General features: G+C 35.2%; 1 protein-coding gene across 1 annotated transcript in view; it reads right to left on the reverse strand.

The window, feature by feature from the left end:
* The window catches only part of LOC106883046 (annexin A7), a 60,310-nt gene that overhangs the window by 8,984 nt on the left and 25,778 nt on the right, over positions 1 to 25,548 (reverse strand). The window contains exons 2-5 of the mRNA XM_014933919.3: positions 17,869 to 17,944; positions 2,487 to 2,581; positions 1,860 to 1,973; positions 756 to 846 (exon numbers count right to left, since the gene is read on the reverse strand). Coding sequence (XP_014789405.1) covers positions 756 to 846; positions 1,860 to 1,973; positions 2,487 to 2,581; positions 17,869 to 17,944 — 376 coding nt within the window. The remainder of the gene's footprint in view (positions 1 to 755; positions 847 to 1,859; positions 1,974 to 2,486; positions 2,582 to 17,868; positions 17,945 to 25,548) is intronic.

Here is a 25,548-nt window from a genome sequence, read left to right on the forward strand (position 1 = left end):
TGGAACAGCCTGCTCGTGAAATTAACGTGCAAGTGGTTGAGCACTCCACAGACACATGTACCCTTAACGTAGTTCTCGGGGATATTCAGCGTGACACAGTGTGACAAGGTTGACCCTTTGAATTACAGGCACAACAGAAACAGGAAATAAGAGTGAGAGAAAGTTGTGGTGAAAGAGTACAGCAGGGTTCGCCACCATCCCCTGCCGGAGCCTTGTGGAACTTTAGTTGTTTTCGCTCAATAAACACTCACAACACCCGGTCTGGGAATCAAAACTGCGATCCTATGACCGCGAGTCCGCTGTCCTAACCACTGGGCCATTGCGCCTCCACATTATCTTATAACACTCCAACAAAAACCTATGTAACAATTACAGTTTTTATTACACTGGTTTATGTGCACCATCAAAACTTATGCAGTTATAGGTGGAGGTACTTTGGCTGTTGCAGAACTGACACACTTCCATTCTATGTGGTATCCTCATTTCATAGGTTCTAAGTAGAATTCCTTTTGCATTTTTACAGTCTTTTTATGTTGTTAAACCATAAAGATTTATTTTACTTGTTCTTCATTCTCAAAAAATATTACTATTTAAAATAAATATAATATACATATATACATATATAAAACAATGAATAAGATTTCAATAGAATCATGATAATTTTCATTGGAAGTAGATTAACTCTGCTCATCAACTTCACAAATAAACCTTGTTAAGGATTTCAAAATGGATATTATAATATATTGGACACTTACATTTCTTGAAATGTTCCTTAATCTCTGCCAGCTCTTCATTATTTCTAGTGAGAAGAATCTCTATCAGAGCATCTTCATCAGTTCCAAGTCCCTGAAATAATGGTTTTGTTTTAGTAGAAAAATTTCCAGATTGAAGAATTATTTCTCTCCAATACACAGAGTCTGAACATATTAATTAAATTGGTAAACTATTTATCTTCTACCTAGAAACTCTACATAGTATTAGTCCACTACTAAGGTTCAAATAAAGACCACATATATATCAGTTAACATATCATCATCATCATCATTTCTACATCCAGTTTTTCAAGTTTGCATGGATCAGATGAAATTCATTAAAGCATATTTTCAATAGCTAGATGCTCATCTCATTGCCAAACCTCATCTGTTTCCAAGCAGGGTAATATATATTTCCCCATAGTTGGAATATGTTTTCATGGAAAATTGGACATGAAAGGACACTGCTTGTAAGACAATGATTCTCACTTATAACTATTGCATGATGTCAAGACAAAGAACTGCAAATACACACACTGTAGAATGCTCTGGCTAAGTTTCTATGCGGGTAAGGTTTTATACGCACGCACGCACGCGATGGACTGCTTTCAGTTTTCATCTACCAAATCTACTCACAATGTTTTAGCTGACATAGGGCTATAGTGGAAAACACTTGTGCAAGGAGCTGCACAGTGGGACTGAACATAAAACCACATGGTTGAGAAGTGAACTTCTTAACCACACAGCCATTGGTTAATATATAAAATCTAACAATACAGACATTGCATATGAATGAGATGACTACAAAATTTATACAAAATACCCTACACATGCATAAGTCTGTCACTTTGCTACATTTGCATATCCTGTACACATTCTACAGAGAAATGTCATAAGAAAATTTAAGGAATCTTTCTACATTTTATCTTCACAGTAGTCAATATTTATCAAGAACATAGATTCATCAGATAAATTTCTCTAATGGCAAAGCCCCAGCCAGACCAAGACCTTATATCTGGTACCATTGAAAGAAAGAATTCATGGGAAAAAAAAAAGAATAAAACAAAAAGTATGAAATGTAGAAAGTAACAGCATAGAGAAACTTACTTTTATTGCACGCTTGAGTTCTTTTGCATCATAGACTCGTGGTGGATCCATAAGGGCCATGATAACATCTTCAAAATGTCCCCCAATTTCAGATTTTATTTCTTTTCGAAGATCCTAAAACAATGGAAACAAAATATAAGAAACTGATGAAGCATTAACATTATACAGCTGGTCAGTCCATCAGTCTGTCCATCCTTCTTCTTAGCCTGGAAAAGTCATGAGAGTAGAGTCCTCGGGTACCTCAGCCATAAGCTCTTATCAGAAGCAACTATTATTACACTTCCTGGCTGGAGTTCCAAGCATGACCAGCTAAGACTACAAGCTTCCTATATAGAGTAAAGAGTAAAGAGACAGAAAGACATGAAATAATGGTTTCAAATTTTGGCACAAGGTCAGCAATTTTGGGGAGGAGTAAGTTGATTACATCGCAGCCAGTGCTCAACTGATACTTATTTTATTAACTTTATCAACCCTAAAAGGGTGAGGGGCAAAGTCAACTTTGGCAGAACTTGAACTGAGAACATAAAGACAGATGAAATGCCACTAAGCATTTCGCTTGGTGTGCAAGTGGTTTTGCCAGTTCACAGTCTTAGACAGACATGAAATAATAATCATAATTATTCCTACCTTTCCATACATTGCTTTGAATACTTTTTCTATTTCTTGTCGTTGTTGGTTACTATGAGAAGTCATTATCTTAATAATCGCTGCTTCATCAGTACCTACCAAAAAGAAAAAGAAAGAAGGATAAGCAAAACGAAAATGATCAGACATTCTAAACATGCATTCATAGAGTTGTCGTTATTAAAAATTTAACCCTTTAACAGTCTAACCAGCTATATCCAGCTAAAATATTTTACCCGTTTTATGTTTAAACTTGTCAGATCTGACCTCTGCTATCCACCTTATAATATCCTTCTAAAAATATCCAATCATATCATCAAAATCTGAAAGCTTTGAGATAATCAATGTTTAATTCAAAACAATGGGAATAAATAAGCATTACATTTGACAGAGTAATCTGAACACTAAAGGGTTAATAGAAAATTGCAGAGAAAAATTAAGAGATGTTTTCTTGCAAATCTTTTGAAATTGGTGAAAAAGATCATACAAGGAGTAACAATACACAGCAACGTCTTTCTCAACAGGAAGTGTGCCATTAAAGATAACAGAATTAAAATCAGGCTAATGAGAGCAGACTCTACATTACTACTCCTCAGTGTTCTAATTTATTTTTTGTTTTTGCTTTTGTATGTCTTGAAGATGAAGTAAAAAAAATTATTGTATGGTTAAAAAGTTTACATTCATAAAACATAGTTTTGAGTTCAGTTCCAATGCGTGGCACCTTGGATGAGTATCTCCTACTATAGTCTTGAACCAGCCAAAGCCATTTAAGTGGATTTAATAGAAAGAAACTGAAAGAAGCCTGCCACACACACACAATATGTATGTATGTAGGTATGAAATAAAGAGTTGGACACTTATATGCAAATTAGCAACACCAGTTCTCTGTAATCATAGGCTTTGTTGGGTATATAAATAGAGTAGTTGCTCATCCTTCTGGGATTGGTCAAGTGATGTAGTCATTCATGATGAGAAACCACTAAGGCACTAAAGTTTGAAAATTGATTAAGGTTGTTTATTCTTTCTTTTTTTAATCTACAGAGAAATAGTTAAATTTGATCTTCCCCACCCACCCCACGTGTGTGTGTGTGAAGTTAAATAAGATTTGGATGAAAACCTTGCAGTATGCTATGCAAAGCTCACCCACAGTTATTGGCTACCTGATGCCATCATACAGTGGAAATGATAGAAAATAATGATAGAAAATATCAGGCGGTGAGCTGGCAGAAATGTTAGCATGCCGGGCGAAATGCTTACTGGCATTTCATCTGCCGCTACGTTCTGAGTTTAAATTCCACCGAGGTCGACTTAGCCTTTCATCCTATCAGGGTCGATTAAATAAGTACCAGGTATGCACTGGGGTCGATATACTCCACTTAATCCGTTTGTCTGTCCTTGTTTGTCCCCTCTGTGTGTAGCCCCTTGTGGGCAGTAAAGAAATAGGAAATGATAGAAAATGGAGTGAACAACATTCTTTGCTTACAATCACTATATATTAGAATCATGCATGTATGTATTTACATATGTATGTATATATAGGGAGTGGTCATTTTGTCTTGACATCATGTGATAGTATTAAGCGAGTGTCACTGTCATACAAATGGTGTCAATTTTTCCAATCTTCCACTAAAATAAAATATGCCTGGCCAAGAGGAAATATTACCTTACTTGGGAATAGGAAGGACATCCAGTCATAGAAAATGTGCTACAACAAATTAACACATGGGCATAGAAAAGTGGATGTTAAAAATAATGGCATGATGATGATGATGACAACTGTACAGAAAGTAAAAAAAAAAATTACTGGTGTCCTTTGTATGGTAAGTTTTAAAAAACTGTTTTGAAGTAAAAAATTTAGAAAAATATTGTTTATCTTGTTCTATTAATAATATGTGTGTTTAACAAAATTATGAATAACATTGTTTTCAAACCATTTGAATATTAATATGATCACCTCAAAAAGATACGGTGTCCCTAGAAACCCTGGTACCCCAGTGTTTTCAGTGTATTGTCTAAGAAGTACTGTGTTCTACATCATCAATATATTTGCTAGAAATAGCAACTAAGTCTTGCTCATTTACACAATACTGTCTCAAAAAGAGAAGGGCACAGGTTCATGCAGTCAGAGACACATTGCATAAGTTCAAAATAGAAAAGAAGGAAAAGACACATTGGTCAATTCTGGAATGCCTTTAAGCATAGATATCTTGGATTAAAGATGATCCAAGATTAAATAAAATTGTTTGACATCCCCACTATCAAGTCAGAGTAATTTCTTATGGGAAGTTACTGCTTCTAAAAAAAATGGTACTCATATGTGTCATTTGGCCTTTGCTGCTCTTCCTGACACCAGTCACTTTATGAAATGTACTTGGTGCATTTTATTATTATTTTTTGTGTGTGGGCACCAACACTGGAGTAATGCATAACCTAAAGTATACAGGGCAAGGAGTGTAATAGGGGACAGCAGAAAGGCCAGGAATGGGTGTTTGAAAAGGGAATGTTGTCCAGGAAAAATTCTGATATATAAAGTTTATTTAAATATCATCATAAAAATTAGTTATTAACCTATATCATATTATACTGTTGTAGTGAAAATAGTACTCCCCTTCTCACATGACAAAGTGGTATGACCAGCCACTATAAAGTCAGACAGTCAGTCACTATAGGAGGTCAGTAGTAGTAGTAGTGTCATTGTACAAGTTCTCAATTGGAGTTAGTGTCAGTTACATGATAGATATGAGTTCGAGTTACCATTATGGTAGACATTTCAAAGTCATTGTCTTGTGGAGCTATCAGTGATAGCACGATAGACAAGTCAAAGATAATAAGACGCGGAATACTGCCACAACAAAATAATGGCAAAAAGAATATTACAGTGCCAACAATAACATACAAGTGGATGGGGATCCACATTATAACAGTGGTGATGAGGATATACACAATTCACACGGACAACATTCGAAAATTTTTTTTCATAAGAAAATAAACAATTGATGTGGACAATATTGAAAAATTTTTCACCTAGAGAAATTAAAATCTTGACAGATGAGTAACAAACATTTTTCTTGGACATATTTTACAAAAAATCCATAAAATTATGGAAAACTTGTTAGAGGGTCTAGTTGAATTGCAAAAATAGCAACAACAACCCGAAGAACAACAAATGCTACAACTAATACTGAAGATTTGAGCAAATTTTCGAAAAAGAATGCCAAGACTAAACAGACGAAATGAAAATGTGTCTAATTCTGAGGAAACTGGCGACAACAGAACACAAAAAATACAATAACTTTATATTGCCTAAAAAAGTTTCTGACATAAATTTCACGAGCACAATTGACATTTTATGTAGGATGTTTAGTGAAAAAACATCGTTGTTCAACACATGTTGGAAGTGTTTGAATACTGGGAAAATCAACGACAAAGACTTTATCACATATGTTAGTAGAGTGAACAGAGAGTGCAAGAGATTTAAACTGGATACACTAACTCCAGACTCATTCAAGTGCCTGGTTCAGGGACTTACTGCTAAAAAGGATGCAGAAGTCAGAATGAAAATTCTTGCAAAGCTGGAAATGAACCAGGATATAACTATCCAGAAACTGTCAGAAGAGTGTGATATGATATTAAAAGTAAGGCACGACATAGAAGAAATCCAACGCAGAGATTGTTTATGGATAAAACCAGTGTGGAAGAGTCAGAAGACAGATAAAGTGTTTCACAAAAAACACAATATACAAACGGAGATAAACCCATGTATGGCATGTGGTGGTAGGCACCTGAGAAAAGAGTGTCCATTCAAAAAGCAAAGTGTTTTCATTGTGGGAACACAGGACACATTAAATTGCACTGCAGAACTAAGATGATGAAAAATTGGACAAAACAAGAAAAAATAAATAGTTTATCATCAAAGAAAAAAGTTTGTACAGCAAACAGAATATTCATCAAGGTGAGAATCAAAACCACTAGTGTCAAAATGCAATTAGACACAGGTAGTGAGATCACTATCATAAATGAAGAATATTGGCAACAAATCAGTAAACTGAAATTATTTAACTCAAATAAAGTATTTGCAATGTAACTTTTTGAGGTGAAATGAAAAGGACAATCATTTACTTGTTGAAAAAAAATCACTAAACCTATTTGGCACAGAATATAGTTATTTAAAATGTGGGACACCTCCATTAGTGTTCTTTGTGAAAATCTAGTTGGCACAGTTAAAAGTTTGAATGAAGTCAAACAACTGAGACTAAAAATTAAAAAATTGTTTCCAAATGATTTTTTTTTTTTTTGAAGGATTAGTCTGTTGCACTAAACAAAAGTGAGGATCGCAGTAAAAGAAAAGGCAACACTTGTTTTTAGGTGTAAATAGAACGTATCATTTGCGGTGTTGGACCAGATCAATAAAGAGCTAGAAAGACTAGAAAGTCTAGCTATGACTGAAAAAGTCAATCATTCAGACTAGGCAGCTCCAATGGTTTATGTGAAGAAAAAATAATAATAAACTAAGGGTGTGCACTGACTTTTCAACTGGATTAAATGACTGTTCAATCAAACACAATTATCCATTATCAAGCCCGGAAGTGTTCTCAAAACTAAATGGAGGAAATATTTTCTCAAAGTTAGACCCCTCGGAGGCCTATCTACAGATACAGGTAGAGGAAGAGTGCGCACACCTTTTAACAATCAACACACACTGTGGATTGTGTAAATTCAAGTGGCTTCCTTTTGGAGTAAAAGTGATACCTGCCATATTCCAACAAGTAATGGATGCAATTTTAAATGACTGCGACTTTGCTATCGTTTATCTCGCTATTTTGATAAAGAGCAAGTCAGTGGAGCAACACTTCAAACATATTAAAAAAGTATTCAGAAAAATAAATGAATACAGGTTTAGACTAACAAAGGAAAAGTGTGAATTTTTCATGAAAAAAATCAAATATTTAGGTCAAGTAATTGACGAAAGGAGATGAAGGCCAAACCTATCAAGGGCAACAATACAGAATATAACTTCCCCAATGAATGTCTGTTACATACACAACACAAGGGTTCCACTAAACGAGCTGTTAAAAAAAGGATATCATTATGATATATAAATTATATGACTTAACAAAACTTCCATTGTTATATTTATGACAGTGAAATGCTCTAGTTATGATCAGTTTGTCCTCCTTTTTCTCTTGTTCATATTTTATGAAGCTGTGAACACTTGAATGGAAATGAACAAAACGGTTTTGTGCCCAACATTAACATATTGGTTCCACCTTGTGAAAGATTTGAAAGAAAAATATTTTTAAAGAATTCACACCATTTTCTTTCTGAAAATCATTGCTTTCACTATATCTGCCTGACATTGCCCTGACACTTTGGTTTGAAGTTAATGAAACACAAATTTGAACTCGGGATGCAAACAACTAAGAAAAAATACTGCAAGACATCCAGTCTGATATATCTGGATTAGAAGTTCTGTGAATCCACTGTTTTAATTGGGTTGTTTTTATTGACTCCAAAAGGATGAAAGGCAGAGTTCACCGAAGCAGGATTTGAACTGAGAGCACAGGGAGTCAGAACAAATACAACAAAGTAAGATCAAAACTTTGTTGGCCCAAAGCTATAGTAGAAAACACTTGCCCAAGGTTCCACACAGTGGGACTAAACCTGGAACCATACAGTTGGGAAGCAAACTTTTTACCACACAGCCACACCTGCACTTAAGGTATATAGAAGCTGTATCTTGCTTTAAGTCCTCAAATCCTGATGGTGTCACAGTATGCTATCACAACATATAGAGAGAGGACATATAAATTTGGCAGCACAGGTCAGACCACAGTGAATTTCTTCCACAGAGAAAAATGAGAAAAGAGTCAACCCTAATTATTATGTTATGTTATTTATTGACCCTGAAATGATGAAAAGCAAAGTTGACCTCGGTGAAATTTGAACCCAGGAAGCATGATTATTTAATTATTATTTAATTCACTGCTATATAATTTTTTGATTGATTCACTGTTGATATAGCCAGTTGATTAATTCATTGTTAACATAGTCCACTAATTAATTCACTGTTAATCAAATTGCTGCTATTATATTATTATTACTATTATTGCATGCCATCAGAGTGACACTGGATTACAAATATACAAAGCCCAATATACCCATCATGACAGTCAGATAAGGGTACACTAGGTATATGAATCACAGCCATATGTGTGCAACATGGTGATCTCATATCAAGATAAACAGCACATGACCTTGCAGGTGGGGCCCAGTTAGAAGGTCAAGCAGCCCATCCTGCTCAAAAGGTCTCTAAACAAGGTTGTTTAAGGATGATGAACAAAACAGCCATGTTTCTAAGGGTGAATTATTCAAAAACCCCAAAGAATTCCTCTCAACATATGGCTATGATGCTCCCCCACTACTCCTGCTCATGATCAGAGATGCACATATTGTCAATCACTAAGGGACATGCTCAACTGGTTAAGGTCAAGAAACTAACAAGCAAATCTGTGGTATTGAGCAGAATATTTGCTGTAGCCCATCTTTTATACCAACATAAAACATGTACATTATAACACTTCTAATCAGTTAAGATAAGATATTATTATTATTATTATTATTATTATTATTATTAAGGTGACAAGCTTGCAAAATTGCTAGCATGCTGGATGAAATGTTTAGCAGTATTTCGCTCATCACTACATTCTGAGTTCAAATTCTACTTAGGTCAACTTTGCCTTTCAGGATCGATAAATTAAGTACCAGTTGAGTACTGGGGTGGATATAATCAACTAGTCCCCTCCACCAAAATTTCAGGCCTTGTGCCTATAGTAGAAAGGATTATAATTATAATTATTATTATTATTATTATGAAAGTTACAGAGAGGGTCATAGCCCAACTAATTAGGGAGCGAATCAATTTAGATGAGATGCAGTTTGGGTTCGTGCCAGGTAAAAGCACTACTGATGCCTTATTTCTAGTGAGACAGTTGCAAGAGAAATACCTAGCCAAGGATAAACCTCTGTACCTGGCTTTCGTTGACATGGAGAAAGCCTTTGACAGGGTCCCCCGATCCCTTATCTGGTGGTCAATGAGGAAACTTGGGATAGAAGAATGGCTAGTGAGAGCTGTGCGAGCCATGTACAGAGATGCGGCCAGTAAGGTGAGGGTTGGAAATGAGTACAGCAATGAATTCCGGGTAGAGGTAGGGGTCCACCAAGGTTCCGTCCTCAGCCCCCTATTATTTACCATAGTCCTCCAGGCAATCACAGAGGAGTTCAAGACAGGTTGCCCCTGGGAGCTCCTCTATGCTGATGACCTTGCCCTAATTGCGGAGTCACTATCAGAACTAGAGGAGAAGTTTCAGGTGTGGAAGCAAGGTCTAGAATTGAAGGGCCTTAGAGTCAACCTAGCTAAAACCAAAATCCTAATAAGTAGGAAGGTAGATAAAACACAAACCCCTTCAGGTAGATGGCCCTGCTCAGTATGTAGAAAAGGAGTAGGTAGTAACTCTATAAGATGTACCCGGTGCAAGCTATGGACACATAAGAGGTGCAGCAACATCAAAGGCAGGTTAACTAGCAAGTTAGTTTTTGTTTGTGGCAGATGTTCAGGTGCAATAAAGACTGCAAACAAACAGGAAACAACTTCTATCTCATTCCAGGGTGAAAAACTAGAGGTAGTCGATAGCTTCCGCTATCTGGGCGACCAAGTTAGTAGTGGGGGTGGGTGCGCTGAAAGTGTAGCTGCTAGAATAAGAATAGCCTGGGCAAAGTTTAGAGAGCTCTTACCCCTGCTGGCGACAAAGGGACTCTCACTCAGAGTAAAAGGCAGACTGTATGACGCATGCGTACGAACAACCATGCTACATGGCAGTGAAACATGGGCTGTAACTGCTGAGGACATACGTAAGCTCGCAAGGAATGAAGCCAGTATGCTCCGTTGGATGTGTAATGTCAATGTGAATACCCGTCAGAGTGTAAGTATCTTGAGAGAAAAGCTGAACATTAGAAGCATCAGTTGTGGCGTGCAAGAGAGACGATTGCGCTGGTATGGACATGTGGTGAGAATGGAGGAGGATAGCTGCGTGAAAAAGTGCCACACCCTAACAGTTGAGGGAACCCGTGGAAGAGGTAGGCCCAGGAAGACCTGGGCTGAGGTGGTGAGGCAAGACCTTCGTACATTGGGCCTCACCGAGGCGATGACTACGGACCGAGACCTTTGGAAATGGGCTGTGCGTGAGAAGACCCGGCAAGCCAAGTAAGATCGTTGCCAGTGCCCCTGGACTGGTTCTTGTGCGGGTGGCACATGAGATGCACCATTTTGAGCGTGGCCGTTGCCAGTACCGCCTGACTGGCTCCTGTAGGATTTTCGAGCGAGATCGTTGCCAGTGCCCCTGGACTGGCTTGTGCGGGTGGCACATGAAAGACACCATTTCGAGCGTGGCCGTTTTCGTGCAGGTGACACGTAAAAGCACCCACTACACTCTCTGAGTGGTTGGCGTTAGGAAGGGCATCCAGCTGTAGAAACTCTGCCAAATCAGACTGGAGCCTGGTGTTGCCATCCGGTTTCACCAGTCCTCAGTCAAATCGTCCAACCCATGCTAGCATGGAAAGCGGACGTTAAACGATGATGATGATGATGATGATTATTATCATTAGTAATGTAGCAAGTTGGCAGAATCATTAGCACACTGGGCGAAATGCTTAGCAGCATTTCATCTATCTTCCAGTTCTGAGTTTAAATTCCGGCAAGGTCGACTTTACCTTCCATCCTTTCGAGATCGATAAATTAAATACCAGTGAAACACTGGGTTCAATGTAATTGACTAGCCCCCTACCCCAAAATTTCAGGCATTGTGCCTTCAGCAGAAAGGATGATTATTATCATTATTACTATTATTATCATTATTTAGAAAGGATTATTATTAGTATACGTGTGCAAGCCAGAGGGATTGAGAAGATAGGACTACATAATATTGTACATAATATTGTATCTTTTCCCTTTTTAAGATAGTAAGGTATGCTATGAAGGAAATCCAGCTGCTATTTCTGTTATATAAGGTATATTTATTTGCTATTTCTAGCTGGTAAAGTGATTACATACAGCATGGGTGAGGGAATATTTTAGTAGCAGAAGTAAATTGCAAGTATATAAAAACCTGCAGGAAGACATCTGTTCAGAGAAAAATAATGACTCTAGTTCAAGGTAGCCATGTATCTCTTCTACAGCAAGACACCTGTTCTGTTTCTTTCCTTCATACATTAACTTTTTACCATCTAGCATTAAGCTACCTTCCTTTCTACTACAGTCCCACCCAGTCAAGAGGAATCTTAGCCTTGCAAGCTACATGATGACTTCCACTAATGCTGGTGCCACAAGAAAAAGTGTACACTCTGTAAGTGGTTGGTGTTAGAAAGGACATCCAACCAAAGAAACCCTGCCAAAGCAGACACAAAAGTCTGATGTAGTCTTCCAATCTTTTGAATTACAATGAGCCAACCAACCCATGCCAGTATGGAAGATGGATATTAACTCTTTAGTGTTCAGACTACTTTGACAAATATAATGTCTGTTTATTTAGATTGTTTTGAATAAATCATGCATTGCCTTGTATTTTAGAGATTTTGCTGATGTGATTTGTTTAGTCTTAGAATGACATTGTAAGATTGAGGTTAAATATTTTGACTGGATATGGTCAATTTAAATTAAAAGATGATGATGATAATAACAACATTAAATTACTGCTCTAGACTTAAGATTTAAGTCATTTTGTTGTTTCGTATCTTTTCTCTAGTTTGGGTTTTACGAGAGTTCATATTAGCAGAGGGTTTTAAATTTGAATATAGGTGAAATTTTGCCTAGGGGCAAGAGGTTCCTCACCTCTGACTTGTTAATGATAATGTGAGTGGTGCAAAATATTTGTATCTAATTATCTCAAAAATTGTTAATAATGTTGTAGCTGTGATTAACAAGAACTAACTTCAAGATTAAAAATCCAGTGTAATGAAAGATTAAAGAACCAGGCTAATACAAGAATTTCTTTTGTTGAAACTAGATATATCAAATTATCATCATCATCATAGTCCTCATTGTTGTTGTTGTAAGGGTGGTGGATTTGCAGAGATCATTAAAGCATCAGACAAAATTCTTTGCTGTATTAAGTTACATCAGCTCTTCATGCTTTGTGTTCAAATACCACAGAAGACACATTTGCCTTTCATCCTTCAAGGACTGATAAAACAATGTACCAGTCAAGAAGTTGATAAATAAATACATTCAAGCTAAAATGAACCACTTGCTGATAATACACTAAGGAGAAACTATCATTGATACCAAACGTTTTTTGTCGCTGAATGAACTTGGCTTTGTGCCAAATTATTTTCCAGGTTACCTATAATTATTTGTGCCAAATTATTTTCCAGGTTACCTATAATTCACATTATGATCAGACTTTTGAATTTTTTCTTTCTTTTTTTTTATCTTTCCTTGCATGTACTTATAATTTGTTTTAGTGTGAATACATTAACATATTGAAATAACAAGCAACCCTTTCCACTACAAAAAAACAAAAAATTGTTTGAACCTTGGAATATGATTGTAGGTAGACACTCTTTTCATTGTATGGTACGAACATTTCTATGTTGATTTTTCATCTCTTGCATTTTATTGAATATACCTTTTCTCTCATCAGAAAAAATTGTAATAATCATTTCTTTTTTTTTTTTCTTTTTATTCTCTCATCCACTAATATTCCTAGTTATTAAATATGCATGTAGGCAGAAGCTGGGATGGGGGATGGGGAGACTACATCAACACTTGGCTGGTATTCTGGTATTCATAGAGCAGAAGAACCTTGCTCAAAGAAACATCATGCTACCCAGTTCAGGAACTGAACCCACAACATTGCAATCATGTGCCCGAATACATGTGCATGCTAAAGGGACTTTTTAAAAAGCAGTTTTATCAGCAAGGTTTCTTTTTTTGCTGTGCAACAATATTTTCTCAACAGCTGGTGCTGAACTCATTTAATGATACTAAATTGTCAATTAGAGCTTCTGTTCTCATATTGCGTATCTTTTATTTGTTAGACACCCAATGTTATCAGCCACCAGTTGGAGGAGTCGTTCCATGAACCATCAAGTATGATCTCTAATTGTCCTTTGCCTCTGCTCTTTGTCCTCCATCTCTACTATTTTCCCTTGTTAAGTTTGGCTAATTATGGATCCATATCTTTTATTCATTTGTCTATCTTCATTGAATAATTGACTGGGTTTGCCCTGTCACACATATGGTTTATTTGCCGTTCGTTTTATTCATATCATTTTCTCAGTTTTTAGGGTGTTCTATAATAGTTACTGTTGACCTTATATCTCTCTCTCTCTCTCATATATATATATATATATATATATATATCAGTTTTCTTATCTACATAATTATTACCAACTAACATTAGCTAAATTATTGACATTATTGTTATTGCATGTAATCATCTACTTACGCATCCATAAAATGTTTTTTTTTTGTCTACAGGGGTACCACAACTTCCATAAAAAAAAAATTAGCATACTTCATGACTTATAAAGCACACTTTTAGCTACTAACAACAAATTTTATAAACTACCCTCCACATCATACACATACATTTTGCTATATTTGTGGGATGGTCATTGTTTTTTGTCAATAAACACATGCCCTATTTATTTGCTCTTCACTTTAGCTTTACTATTATTATTATTATTATTATTATTAGTTTATTTCTTAGAGTTCTTTAGTCACACTTTCTGTGCTCTCTTCAATGACTTTCTGTTTTCCATGTAACAAAATATAAGAATCAAATAAATAGTTGTACTGTTTGTTGGCAAAAAAAAAAAAAAAAAAAAAAAAAAAAAATGACCATCCCCAAATACAATATGTTTCAACACACAATTTCACATCAGAAATCATGCAAAACAAACACGTGTGTGTGTGTGTGTGTGTGTGCGCGCATATATATATATATATATATATATATATATATATATATATATATCATCATTTAACGTCCACTTTTCATGCTGGCATGGGTTAGACGGTTTGACTGGAACTGGTGAGCCAAAGAGCTGCACCAGGTTCCAGTCTGATTTGGCATGTTTTCTATGCCTGGATGCCTTTCCTAACACCAACCACTCCAAGAGTGTAATGGGTGATTTTCATGTACCACCAGCAAGGGTGCCATTTACACACTCACACACATATATATATAATGTATGTATGTATATATGTATATGTATGTGTGTATATATGTATGTGTGTGTGTGTGTGTGTGTGTGTGTGTGTGTGTGTGTGTGTGTGTGTGTGTGTGTGTGTGTGTGTGTGTGTGTGTGTGTGTGTGTGTATATAATTGAAATTCGAAGGTGGACAAGCTTTATACTGTACTCTACTACATTCTCAACAAAATTATTATAACTTCTTATAATCCTTAAAATGTTGGATTATTATAACACCGACTTCAGTATATAGTATACTTAGTAAAACCAGTAAAAACCTGACCATCTCTATCACCTACTACGTACTCTGGTACTTCACATACTTCTCTTTACTTATAGTGACTAGGTTATTCCATTTGTCACATGGGAGGAGTGTACCATTATTATTAATTCCCTACATCGTCCCTTTTAAGTTTTTCTCAGGAAGTGCCATTTTAATTAGCAATAATTTTTTATTGATCCTACCTCCCTTTTTTGAATTTTTTCTGTACAATTTAATATTTTTGGCACTTGGCATCTATTTTCAGGAACTCTGTATGTTTTCTTTTTCTCTCAGTTATATACCTAGGTTCAATCACCTGCAGTGGCATTGGTACTTGGAACATAGCATACAACCATTCCATCAGTTCCAAGATGTTTTGAATAATGAGCTTTTTTCACTGAAAATTTTACACAATATATTTATTGTGTCATTAAACTTTATGTCTGAAGGTTTTCTTGGGAGTACATAATTACTGTATCATTCATGCTCTGTTGCTGCCAGTTTTCTCAAGATTAAGTGTGTTTTTATCTCATCATCCCAATCTTTATATTATTTCTCAAAGGTTTGCTCATATCTTCTGTAGTATGCTTAAAAGGTAACTCCTTTGTCAGGCTCGCATCTGAACTCTGTTATAAAGTCCACGACATAGTCTGGCAAGAATACTTTTTCTGATTTTCCTGATGACTTCGGTAATTGCAGCATTTGTTGCTGTAACATTGTTTGTTGTTGTTGTTGCATCTGTTGTTGCTCTTACAGTTGTATCTGCTGCTGTTGTTCTTGCAGTTGTAGCTGCTGATGTTGTTCTTTCAGCTGTTGTTGTTGCTGTTTTTGCAACTCAAGCAAACTGGCCAACAAATTTTCCATAATTTCACAATTGTTTTTTTTTTGTAAAATTCACACAAAACTTTGTGAGTTGATTATTTCCTCTTCGAATTTCTATTAACTTCACATGAATTGGTTTATCCTCATCACCATTATTACCATCCTTAAAATGTTAGATTATTATAACGCCCACTTCAGTATATAATATACTTAGTAAAACAGTAATGACACAACTATCTCTGACCGCTTACTACATACTCTGGTATTTCACGTACTTCTTTACTTATAGTGAGTAGGCTATTTCATTCATTACATGGGAGGGGTGTACCATTATTACTAATTCCCTGCAACATAATTATTTATATATATATACACATATATATATAAAGAATAAGGAGAAAATGGTGAGGTAATAAATAAAAATTATCTATTAATTATAAAATATGACATCTCTATTATATATATATATATATATGAAAGAAGGTTTGAAAATGCACTTATTTTTTAAAATATTTATTTACTTAACTGGTTTCACTTTTTTAGAAAAAGATTATCAAAAGTCTTTGAGAATAATAAAAATGTTAAAAAGCAGTTCGAGTATTAAAATGCATATGTACATTCTTTGATGATAAAATATATTTAAAGTATAAAGCTTTGTATGAACTTTGTATTGTTACATACTGATTATCACACATTCTCTGATATTAAAATGAAAATGTTAAAAACAGTGTATGAAAATACACATATGGAAAAATATATATACATATACATATTCTTATACATATTCTTTGACAATCGAATAAAGTTGAGGAGGAACTGACCTGGCTTTTTTCTCTTTACCATTTATTCTAATCTCTATTTTACAAGAAATATTCTCTTCAAGAGTGTGCATGATATGTCCTGAAATATGGCATCCCCTAGTGTATCTGTTGACATTTTGCATGCATTTCTTTTTTTGTGAGCAGAGGAAGAGGAGATCCCAAAATTAGCTGCATGATTAAAAAGTTCACTTTCCATCCATGAGTGTATGCTTGACTGTTAAGTCTAGCAAGATGAAAAAATATTATAATGTATGAATAAAGAAAGTAGAAGGTTATCATTTTGTTTTCTTGGCATTTGGCACTGTTGAATGACAAAATCTGTTTCAAGATCCTTTGGGAAAACTGCACAGACTAGCAAAAGGTTTTGAGGTTTCATGAGCAGGATATATGTTAGAAAAAAAGAAAACTAACAGAAGAGTACAGAACGATGTAAGAGAGATACAAGTATCTAACAGGAGAGGACGGAAATGCAAATTATGCAAATGATATTCAAGGAAGTTTTCAATCTTGTTGCTTAGTTTTTCATAAATGCTAATGTAACACAACTTTATCAGAAGACTATCTTATCAGAAATGATCAGAGTTTGCTGATGTTAACACTATGGTACAAAGGTAATTGATAGAATACCTTGAAGCAGCTAATATTCTCAGCATCTCAGATAAATAATATTCAGTCACTCCACTTCCATGGAATTCCAAACCCTGACTTTCACTTCAATGGTAATCATGCAGGTGTAGCAGATCTGTTCTAAGGTTTATAGGAGTTTTTTCTTGAGTGATTTCACAATAGGAACCATAATCCTATCAAGTCACATATTTTAATCACCACAATTTTTAAAAAGCTAGAAAGAACCAGCTAAACTACAGAAGGTAATGCAATGATCAGCTTTACTCCAAATTGTCATAGGACACCTGCAAACACACAGGTTGGTATCACTAACAACCATCAGATTCTAGTTCAGATGCAAACTGGATTCAAATAAAACATGAGTGACAAGAACTAAGAGTTCACCGCTCCCAGATAGAGTTTATTATGCACTCATGCATAATTTTGAACATTTCCATGTCTGAGCATACTAGTGCTAGATGGTTGTTGACTGTAGGCTGGGTCCATCTGTTCTTTTTAACAAGTCTTGGTTTTTTTACTGTTGGGCTTCTAGCCACCTTCCTCATCAGCCTGGTGAGACTTCTATGGTAGCAGTCTCTAAAATTTTACAATGCAAATGACTTACCAAAACCCTTCATGGCTTTTCGGAGTCCTTCAGCAGCAGCTTCAGCACTGAAATCAGGGGCTGGAAATACAGTAGCCTGTCATGGGGGGAAAAAAAAAGAAAAGAAAAGAAAATGAAAGGTTTTAATCTTTTAATAAGTTGATTTAATTTCCAGTGAGATTTTACTGGATTAAGCAGGTTACAAAAACAATGACTCAAGGTAAATGTTAATAATTAGGAAACTAGAAAATATTCTTTCCTGAATTAGTGAAATTAATTAGAGTGGACAGTAGTTCAATCATCTTGACATGCTGCACTCTAAGTATAGTGTAAATATTGTGAATGCCATGACAAGTGCAATGGGTTAATCAGGGATACAAAAGGTTTAAATCTGGAGAAAAGTGACCTCTGAATACAATCATGAATGGTAATACAGAGAAAAACAGAAAAAGTAGTGGAGGAAACATCAAATCCTATTATTTATTGAATAGGACTGAGTGATGCAACACAAGAATGATAGACATTGAAAAATCAAAAGAACAGAGAAAAATGATGAAATGTAACAACAGCAACACATATTAATTCAATGAATAGTTCATGACTTGCTAGAAATAGTAGCCAAATGACTCTAAAATTACAATGTCTAATGAAAAGAGACATTGGATAATGTAGTCCTACGTCTGAAAAAAAGATAGGATAGGATCAATGAGAATTTTGGAATAGGATACATATTAAAAAATAAAGAAGATAGGTGAGATATGATAGGATTGTCCATGTGTGACTTCAGGTGTTTAGAGTGAATTAAAAATTTAAGAATGTTGTCAGTCTACTTGTGTTGAACGAATTAGTTTTTGATATTGACACAGAGGACAGAGACCATGGTAGACTTCAGCAAAGCAATGCTGACGTGTTTAAAAATAATTTTTAATATTCAAACCAATGCTCTTTCAAGTACAATCTAATCTAGTTCACTCTTGTCCATTAAGGATTTATAATGGATTCAAATTTTGACACAAGGCCAGCAATTTTTTAGGGAAGGAATAAATCTTTTACATCAACCTCAGTATTCAAGTGGTACTTATTTTATCAACCCTGAAAGTATGAAAGGCAAATTGACCTTGGCAGAATTTGAACTCAGAACATAAAGACCAACGAAATGCCACTAAGCATTTTGCCCAGAGTGCTTACAATTCTGCCAGCTCACTGCCTATTAAGGATAAATAACAATGCACTTCATGTATAAAAGAAATGAAATTACATTCTTCTATACATTTCTGAATATAACAGAAGCTCAAAGAAAAAATAAACTGAAATAAAACAATTCTAAAATATATATCATCATTGTTTTATGTATGCTTTTTTATGCTGGCATGAGTTGGACAAGTTTTCACATACTCATCCTGTCATCATCCTTTTAGTCCTCTTTTACAACATGCTGAGATATAGTACATCTATTCTAAAACTGAGATACATACAGTATTATAATCTAGTTTAAAAAAAAAAACAACTCATACCAGTGATGTCTGTTCATGTAAGTAGGGAATATGAAAGGATTCAAGAGAGTTACATATAAATTGCCATATTATATTATTTCATCATGAAAGTCTTTACCTAAAAATACATCATGAATCATGATACTTTAACCTCATGGCTCACTCCAAATTTTTTTTTTTTTTTTGTCTTTCACTGACAGTTCTTAAAGGTCAGATTCTTCTTATTTGTGACATATAAACTTTTACAAACTCACAAAATTTCACTATACAATCTTAGACAATGTGAAAACCATGACCAGTTATCTCAAACTCTAGTTTTTTTCATGTGTCATTGATATAGCTCTTCTTGTGTCTAATGTTGAGTCCAAATCTTGGTACAAGGCCAGTAATTTCAGGAGATGGGATAAGTTGATTACATCAACCCCAATGCGTAACTGGTACTTGAAATTTGAACTCAGAACATAAATACAGATGAAATGCCACTAAGCATTTTGCCTGGTATGCCAACAGTTCTGCCAACCCACTGCTTTTCTAGTGTCTAATATTGAATTAGATCTTAGAGAGTTTAGAATGTCAATAAGTTTGATTACAGTGAGGAGTGAAGAGTCTAACATTTTAGGGTCATGTCTTTTCACAAAGAGTGGAGAAAGATGAAATCTAGCAGACAATCTTTTGAAATTTTAATGATGATATTAAATAATTAAAACACTTGCATTAATTAAGTAAATATAATTTTCTAATTAAGCGAGAAAGACAACCTTTTTAATCAGAGGACTAAATTTTCTGTGGCAATTTTAACCCTCTAACTGTAAAATTAAATTTCATGGTTATTCCAGTAACGATGTTAAATATCTACCAACAAATGGAATTAACATTTCCTATGAGTCTTGTTGCCTCAATAAACTTGACATATCTCAACAAAAAATAGTTTCAAATATGATATTCCTCAACAAAAGGTAGACTGGTATACCCTTAACTGCTTTCCACAGTTAAGGGAAATGAAATTTTGAGTGGTTGTATCTAATTTCTGCAGTAAAAGGGTTAAGTACTCAAAATGGTGAAGATTTGAAATGCTGCAAATGATGACAGTATATGAAATGGTTGGAAAATTGTAGATGCAAATCTGTATGTAATAAACATGAAGATAACCAAAATATTGTTGATGTAAAATTACTTAAACTGGTATGATACAAAACATCCAAACATTATTATACAGCTTGCCACCCCACCTTTAACCCTTCTGGTATCAACCTGCCTGATAGCATCTCTGATTCTATCACACAAAAATACCAACTTTTGGTAAGTTATATTCCACAAATAGTATCTTTATAATAACAAAGTCACTATTCTGAAAACAATGTGAGTCGTATTGACTAGTCATTCTTATGCTGAATCACCCAATCTAATTCAACTAAATTGTTGAGTATAAAATTCTTGATTATTTTCAGCTTAATTAAAATAGAGTATTTCAGCAAAAATATATCCTGCAGAGGCGGGCCAACATGGCAAAAAATAGACCCAACATTTCCTCTGTGTCATAAAAGGTGATTAAAAGAGGTTTCAGTAGGATTTGCACTTCAGCCTTGCAAAACTCCCACCAACAGTGACTAAACAGACTCATGGGTTGGAGGGTTGCCACCTGAGTGGTGCAAAGGTATCATCCATCAGGAATAAGGCATCACCAACAAATGGTAGATGCAGTGATGCTTTGCTACAGTGTATGCTCCACTCCATACCTGGTCATGAAAGGTTAAGGACATTAAAAAAAGAAAAAGTCTTCTGGTTACTTTGGCAGAAAACTAAAGGCATACCAATAGTTATTGCCGAGCCAACATGGCACCAGTACTGCTGCCATAGTCTTCTTTAGAGAGACTTAGAAATATTAATATTTCTATAAAGGCATACCACAGATACTAAAACAGGGTATACTGAACATTATAAGGTAAACACCTGAGTAAGTGCTATTGAAGTGAGTGCCAATTCCAGTCATTTCTGAGACAATGCCAGCTGAAAACTATCTAAACTAATGCCATGTTACCAAAAAAAATGGAAAGTATATGTTTAAATATCAGTAGACTATATTTATAAATAATGTAAGAAATGTGAAATAAATTTAGAACAAGCAGTTTAGGAGATTGAAAATAATCTAACCAAATATACTAAAATAATAAACCAGCAACATCCACACAAAATTGGTTTGGTGTTTGCAGTGACGGTGAGTAAGTTGTCTAAGTTGTTGGTCTTACAGTCTAAAAGTGAGCTGTGACACTCGAAATGTTAACATATGTGAAATGTCATGAGAATGTATCATAACAACTAACAATTAACTGCAAGTGATATTATATTTATGGTAAATTTATGATTTATCTTTTTTATTTCAGTTATAAGCATGGTGGTGTAGTAAAAAAAAAGATTTGCTTCCCAACCATTTGGATGTAGTCCCACTGTATGGCACCTTCTATTAAAGCCCCAAGCAGACCAAAACCTTGTGAGTGGATTCCATAGACAGAAACTGAAAGAAGAGTCTGTGTGTGTGTGTGTGTGTGTGTGTGTGTGTGTGTACATGTGTGCGTGCATGTGGAAGGCACATAGCCTAGTGGTCAGGCTGTTGCACTCACAATTTCTAGATTGTGAGTTCAATTTCTAGACCAGGTGGCATGTTGCTCTTCTCAGTTCCACACTTATATGATGTAGGGTAGCCATATATCTCCTCTACAGCAAGGCATCTGTTCCTGTCGCTCTATTATACCTTAGAATCTCAACATCTAGCGCAAAGTTGTTTCTCTCTCTACCCTACTCCCTCTCAGTCAAGGTGCATTTTTAGTCTTGTGAGTTACAAAGTGCCCAGTACTCTCTGTAAAGTGGTTGGCAACAGGGAAAGCATCCAGCTGAAGACACCATACCAAAGTAGTCACTGAGGTTCAATAAAGTGTTCTGATTTGTTGAACAGTTCAACCCATGTCAGCATGGAAGACAGACATTAAATGATGATGAAGATGATGATGATACTTATTGAAGATAATAAAATTTAGTTTAAATTTTCTTAGAAGTGTTTAAGCATAATTTTAAAATAATGGCTATGATTTAGGCACAAGGCCAGCAATTTTGAGGGGAGGTGTTTTATTGATTACATTGATCTCAGTACATGCCTGGTACACCTGAGTCTGACCGGAGATGTGGCTGAAAATCTTCAAACAAGCAGTTGTGCTAAATCATACAAAACATTAAGTCTATCCACCCCAACATAAGAACAGAAACATTTCTTCTGAAGGGTTTCCACACAATTTCTGCTGCCCAAATTTCACTTGAAAAGCTTTGGGTCTGGCTGAAGTTATAAAAGCAAGACACTTGTCCAAAATGTCACACATTTAGATCAAACCTAAAACAATGTAATAGTGAAGCAAACTACTTTACCAAGCAGCTATGCCTACACCCATTTAAGTAAACAGTGGGAAACTTATCAGAATGTACATATTTCCATCAGCTGTTAACAAGAACTAACTTTAGTCATCCTCTACCATAACACTTGCTAGTATTAGTAGGAGGGAGTGGACACAACAAACCATTATGATTCAACTTGAAACAAATAGATTTTCCTTCTAATCCAGGTAATACATTAGCGTTAATTATTTCTGAATATAGACGAAAAATAGATTAAGCAAACATCAGGCAGATATGTTTGAGGCTCCATTTTCCAGTAGCTATTTGTCAAAAGTTTTACAAAACTACCATCATCAGTAATACAGCTTATATTATCTCATTGTTATTAACATAAATCAATTCTTGTTATTATTATCGTGAGCAATAAAGGGTTGTTGAGTTACCAGAATTAGTAGAACAGCTAGCAAAATGCTTTGTAGTATTTAGTAGCATTCCTCTATGTTCTCAGTTCAAATTCAACAGAAATCAATTTTGTATTTCATCTGTCAGGGGTTACTAAAACAAACTGCAGTCAATTCCCTGGGTTAATATGGTTGATTATATCCCTACCCTTTAAAAAAGTTGAGGTTTTTTGCCTTACATAGAAATAATTATTAAAAGCAGGCAAGATTAAGAAAATTACTTCCCAACCATGTGGTTTTGGGTTCTGTCCCACTATGTGGCATCTTGCACAAGTGTCTCCTATAAAAGCCCCAGGTTGATCCAAGTCTCATGAGAAGATTTGGTTGACAGAAAGTGGAAGAAGCCTATTGTGTGTGTGCGTGTATGTGTGTGTAAACTTAGTGGTTCAGCAAAAGGGACTGATAGGATAAGTACCAGACTTAAAGTGCACCAATAACTGAACAGAATAAAAGAGTATGAAATAACAGGTTTTGCAGTATAATTATCCTTTTAGAAAAAAATACAACCTTATCAGATGGCAATTAACTTCAAATTGCCAGATAACATAGAAAAAGGTTTCCCCACCTTTATAATAGTAGATTTAGCTTTCTTCAGAACCAACCTTGCACAACTGGTCTTGCACACAAGGAAGTAAACAGAGATCATAATAACTGTCATTGTTATTTTTGTTAGAATTAATGTTGCTGCTGTTATAATTATTCTTATAATTGGTTAGTATTGTATGTAATATAGCAATAAGATATTTGGAAAACGAGCTTGCAACTAAATTTTGACAACCAATTTAAAACTTTTTCATTTTATTCATTTCACCTTATATTGGGAATGGCATAAACATCATAACTTTGCATTACTTTAAGATGCTATTACCTAATTTTTTTCTTTCTTGAATTCAAAACCAAACATAACAAGTAGTTTTGAGGGACTTCTTTTCTCTCCATGTGTTCTGGCAATATACTTCATACATAATTCCTCTACTAAGTGCAGTATTGTCATTCCTTGCTTCCATTCCTCTGCTCTGGAAAATCTTTCATGTGATATGGGCAATGCTCTTCCTTCTTTGAAGTATCAGTAATTAAAAGCAAGTCAGTTGGGGTTCCAGCAACAAAATTCTCAGTAAAAATAATCATACAACAGAGATTTGGCTTATTTTACATGAAAGAATTTGGTATCCTGATAACTAAAGTCTAAATAACTTTTAGAACAGAAACAACAGTTTCAAAAGCTAAGGAATCTAAATGCAAATGCAGTTTGTTCCAAAAGCTTTTGATCAAGAGGAGCAGATTAACACCATCATCATCACCATCCTCAGCATTTTAACATCCACTTTTCCATACTGGTTTGAGCTGAACAGTTTATTGAGGCAGAGTTTCTACAGCCAGATGCTCTTCCTGTCACCAACCCTCACTAGTTTCCAGCAAAGATAATATTTCCCCATGTCCAGACATGTTCTCATGGAATATTGGAAATTAACGACACTGCTTGTATGACAGTGACACTCATCTACAACTATCACACAATAACCAAGACAAAGACACAAACAGACACACACACATATGACATGCTTCTTCCAGTTTCTATCCATCTACCAAATCCACTCACAAGGTTTTGGTTGGCCTGAGACTGTAGTAGAAAACAAGTGCGCAATGGTGCCATGCAGCGAGACTGAACCCAAAACCATGTGGTTGGGAACAAAGTTTCTTCACCACACAATCATGCCTATGCAGCAATAAAAAATAAGAACTGAGTCAAATAAGAAAACTACAAATGATCAATTGGTGTATTGGTATGGCCAAATCCTATTAAATGAGGGAACAAAAAAAAAAAGACAAGCTATATTTTGCTTGATTTGACTACATTATAGACAAAAACATATTTTATTTAGTCAAAGTCTGGTCTTAGTAAACATTCTTCCAACCCTTTTTTAAATTGCTTATACAAATGCAAAGATTTTTTTATATCCTTTTCTATTCTATGCACAAGGCCTGAAATTTTTGGGGAGGGGGCCAGTCAATTAGATTGACTCCAGTACACAACTGGTACTTAATTTATCAAGCCCAAAAGAATGAAAGGCAAAGTCGACCTCGGTGGAATTTGAACTCAGAACATAAAGACAGATGAAATACCACTAAGCATTTTGCTCGGCGTGCTAACATTTCTGCCAGCCTGCTTCCTTTTATATCATGCTAAGACCAGCTGTTGTTTACAGTAAATTATGTAAGAAGGCATCACCGTGTGGTAAAGACATTTGCTTCCCAACTGCATGCCTTCAAGTTCAATCCCACTGCATAGCACATCTTAGGAAAACGTCTTTTACTATAGCCTCGGTTAACCAATGCTTTGTGTGAATCTAGAAGATGGAAACAGT

The sequence above is a fragment of the Octopus bimaculoides genome, chromosome 9 (assembly GCF_046866305.1).
Source record: "Octopus bimaculoides isolate indiv1 chromosome 9, ASM4686630v1, whole genome shotgun sequence".
Lineage (NCBI taxonomy): Eukaryota > Metazoa > Mollusca > Cephalopoda > Octopoda > Octopodidae > Octopus > Octopus bimaculoides.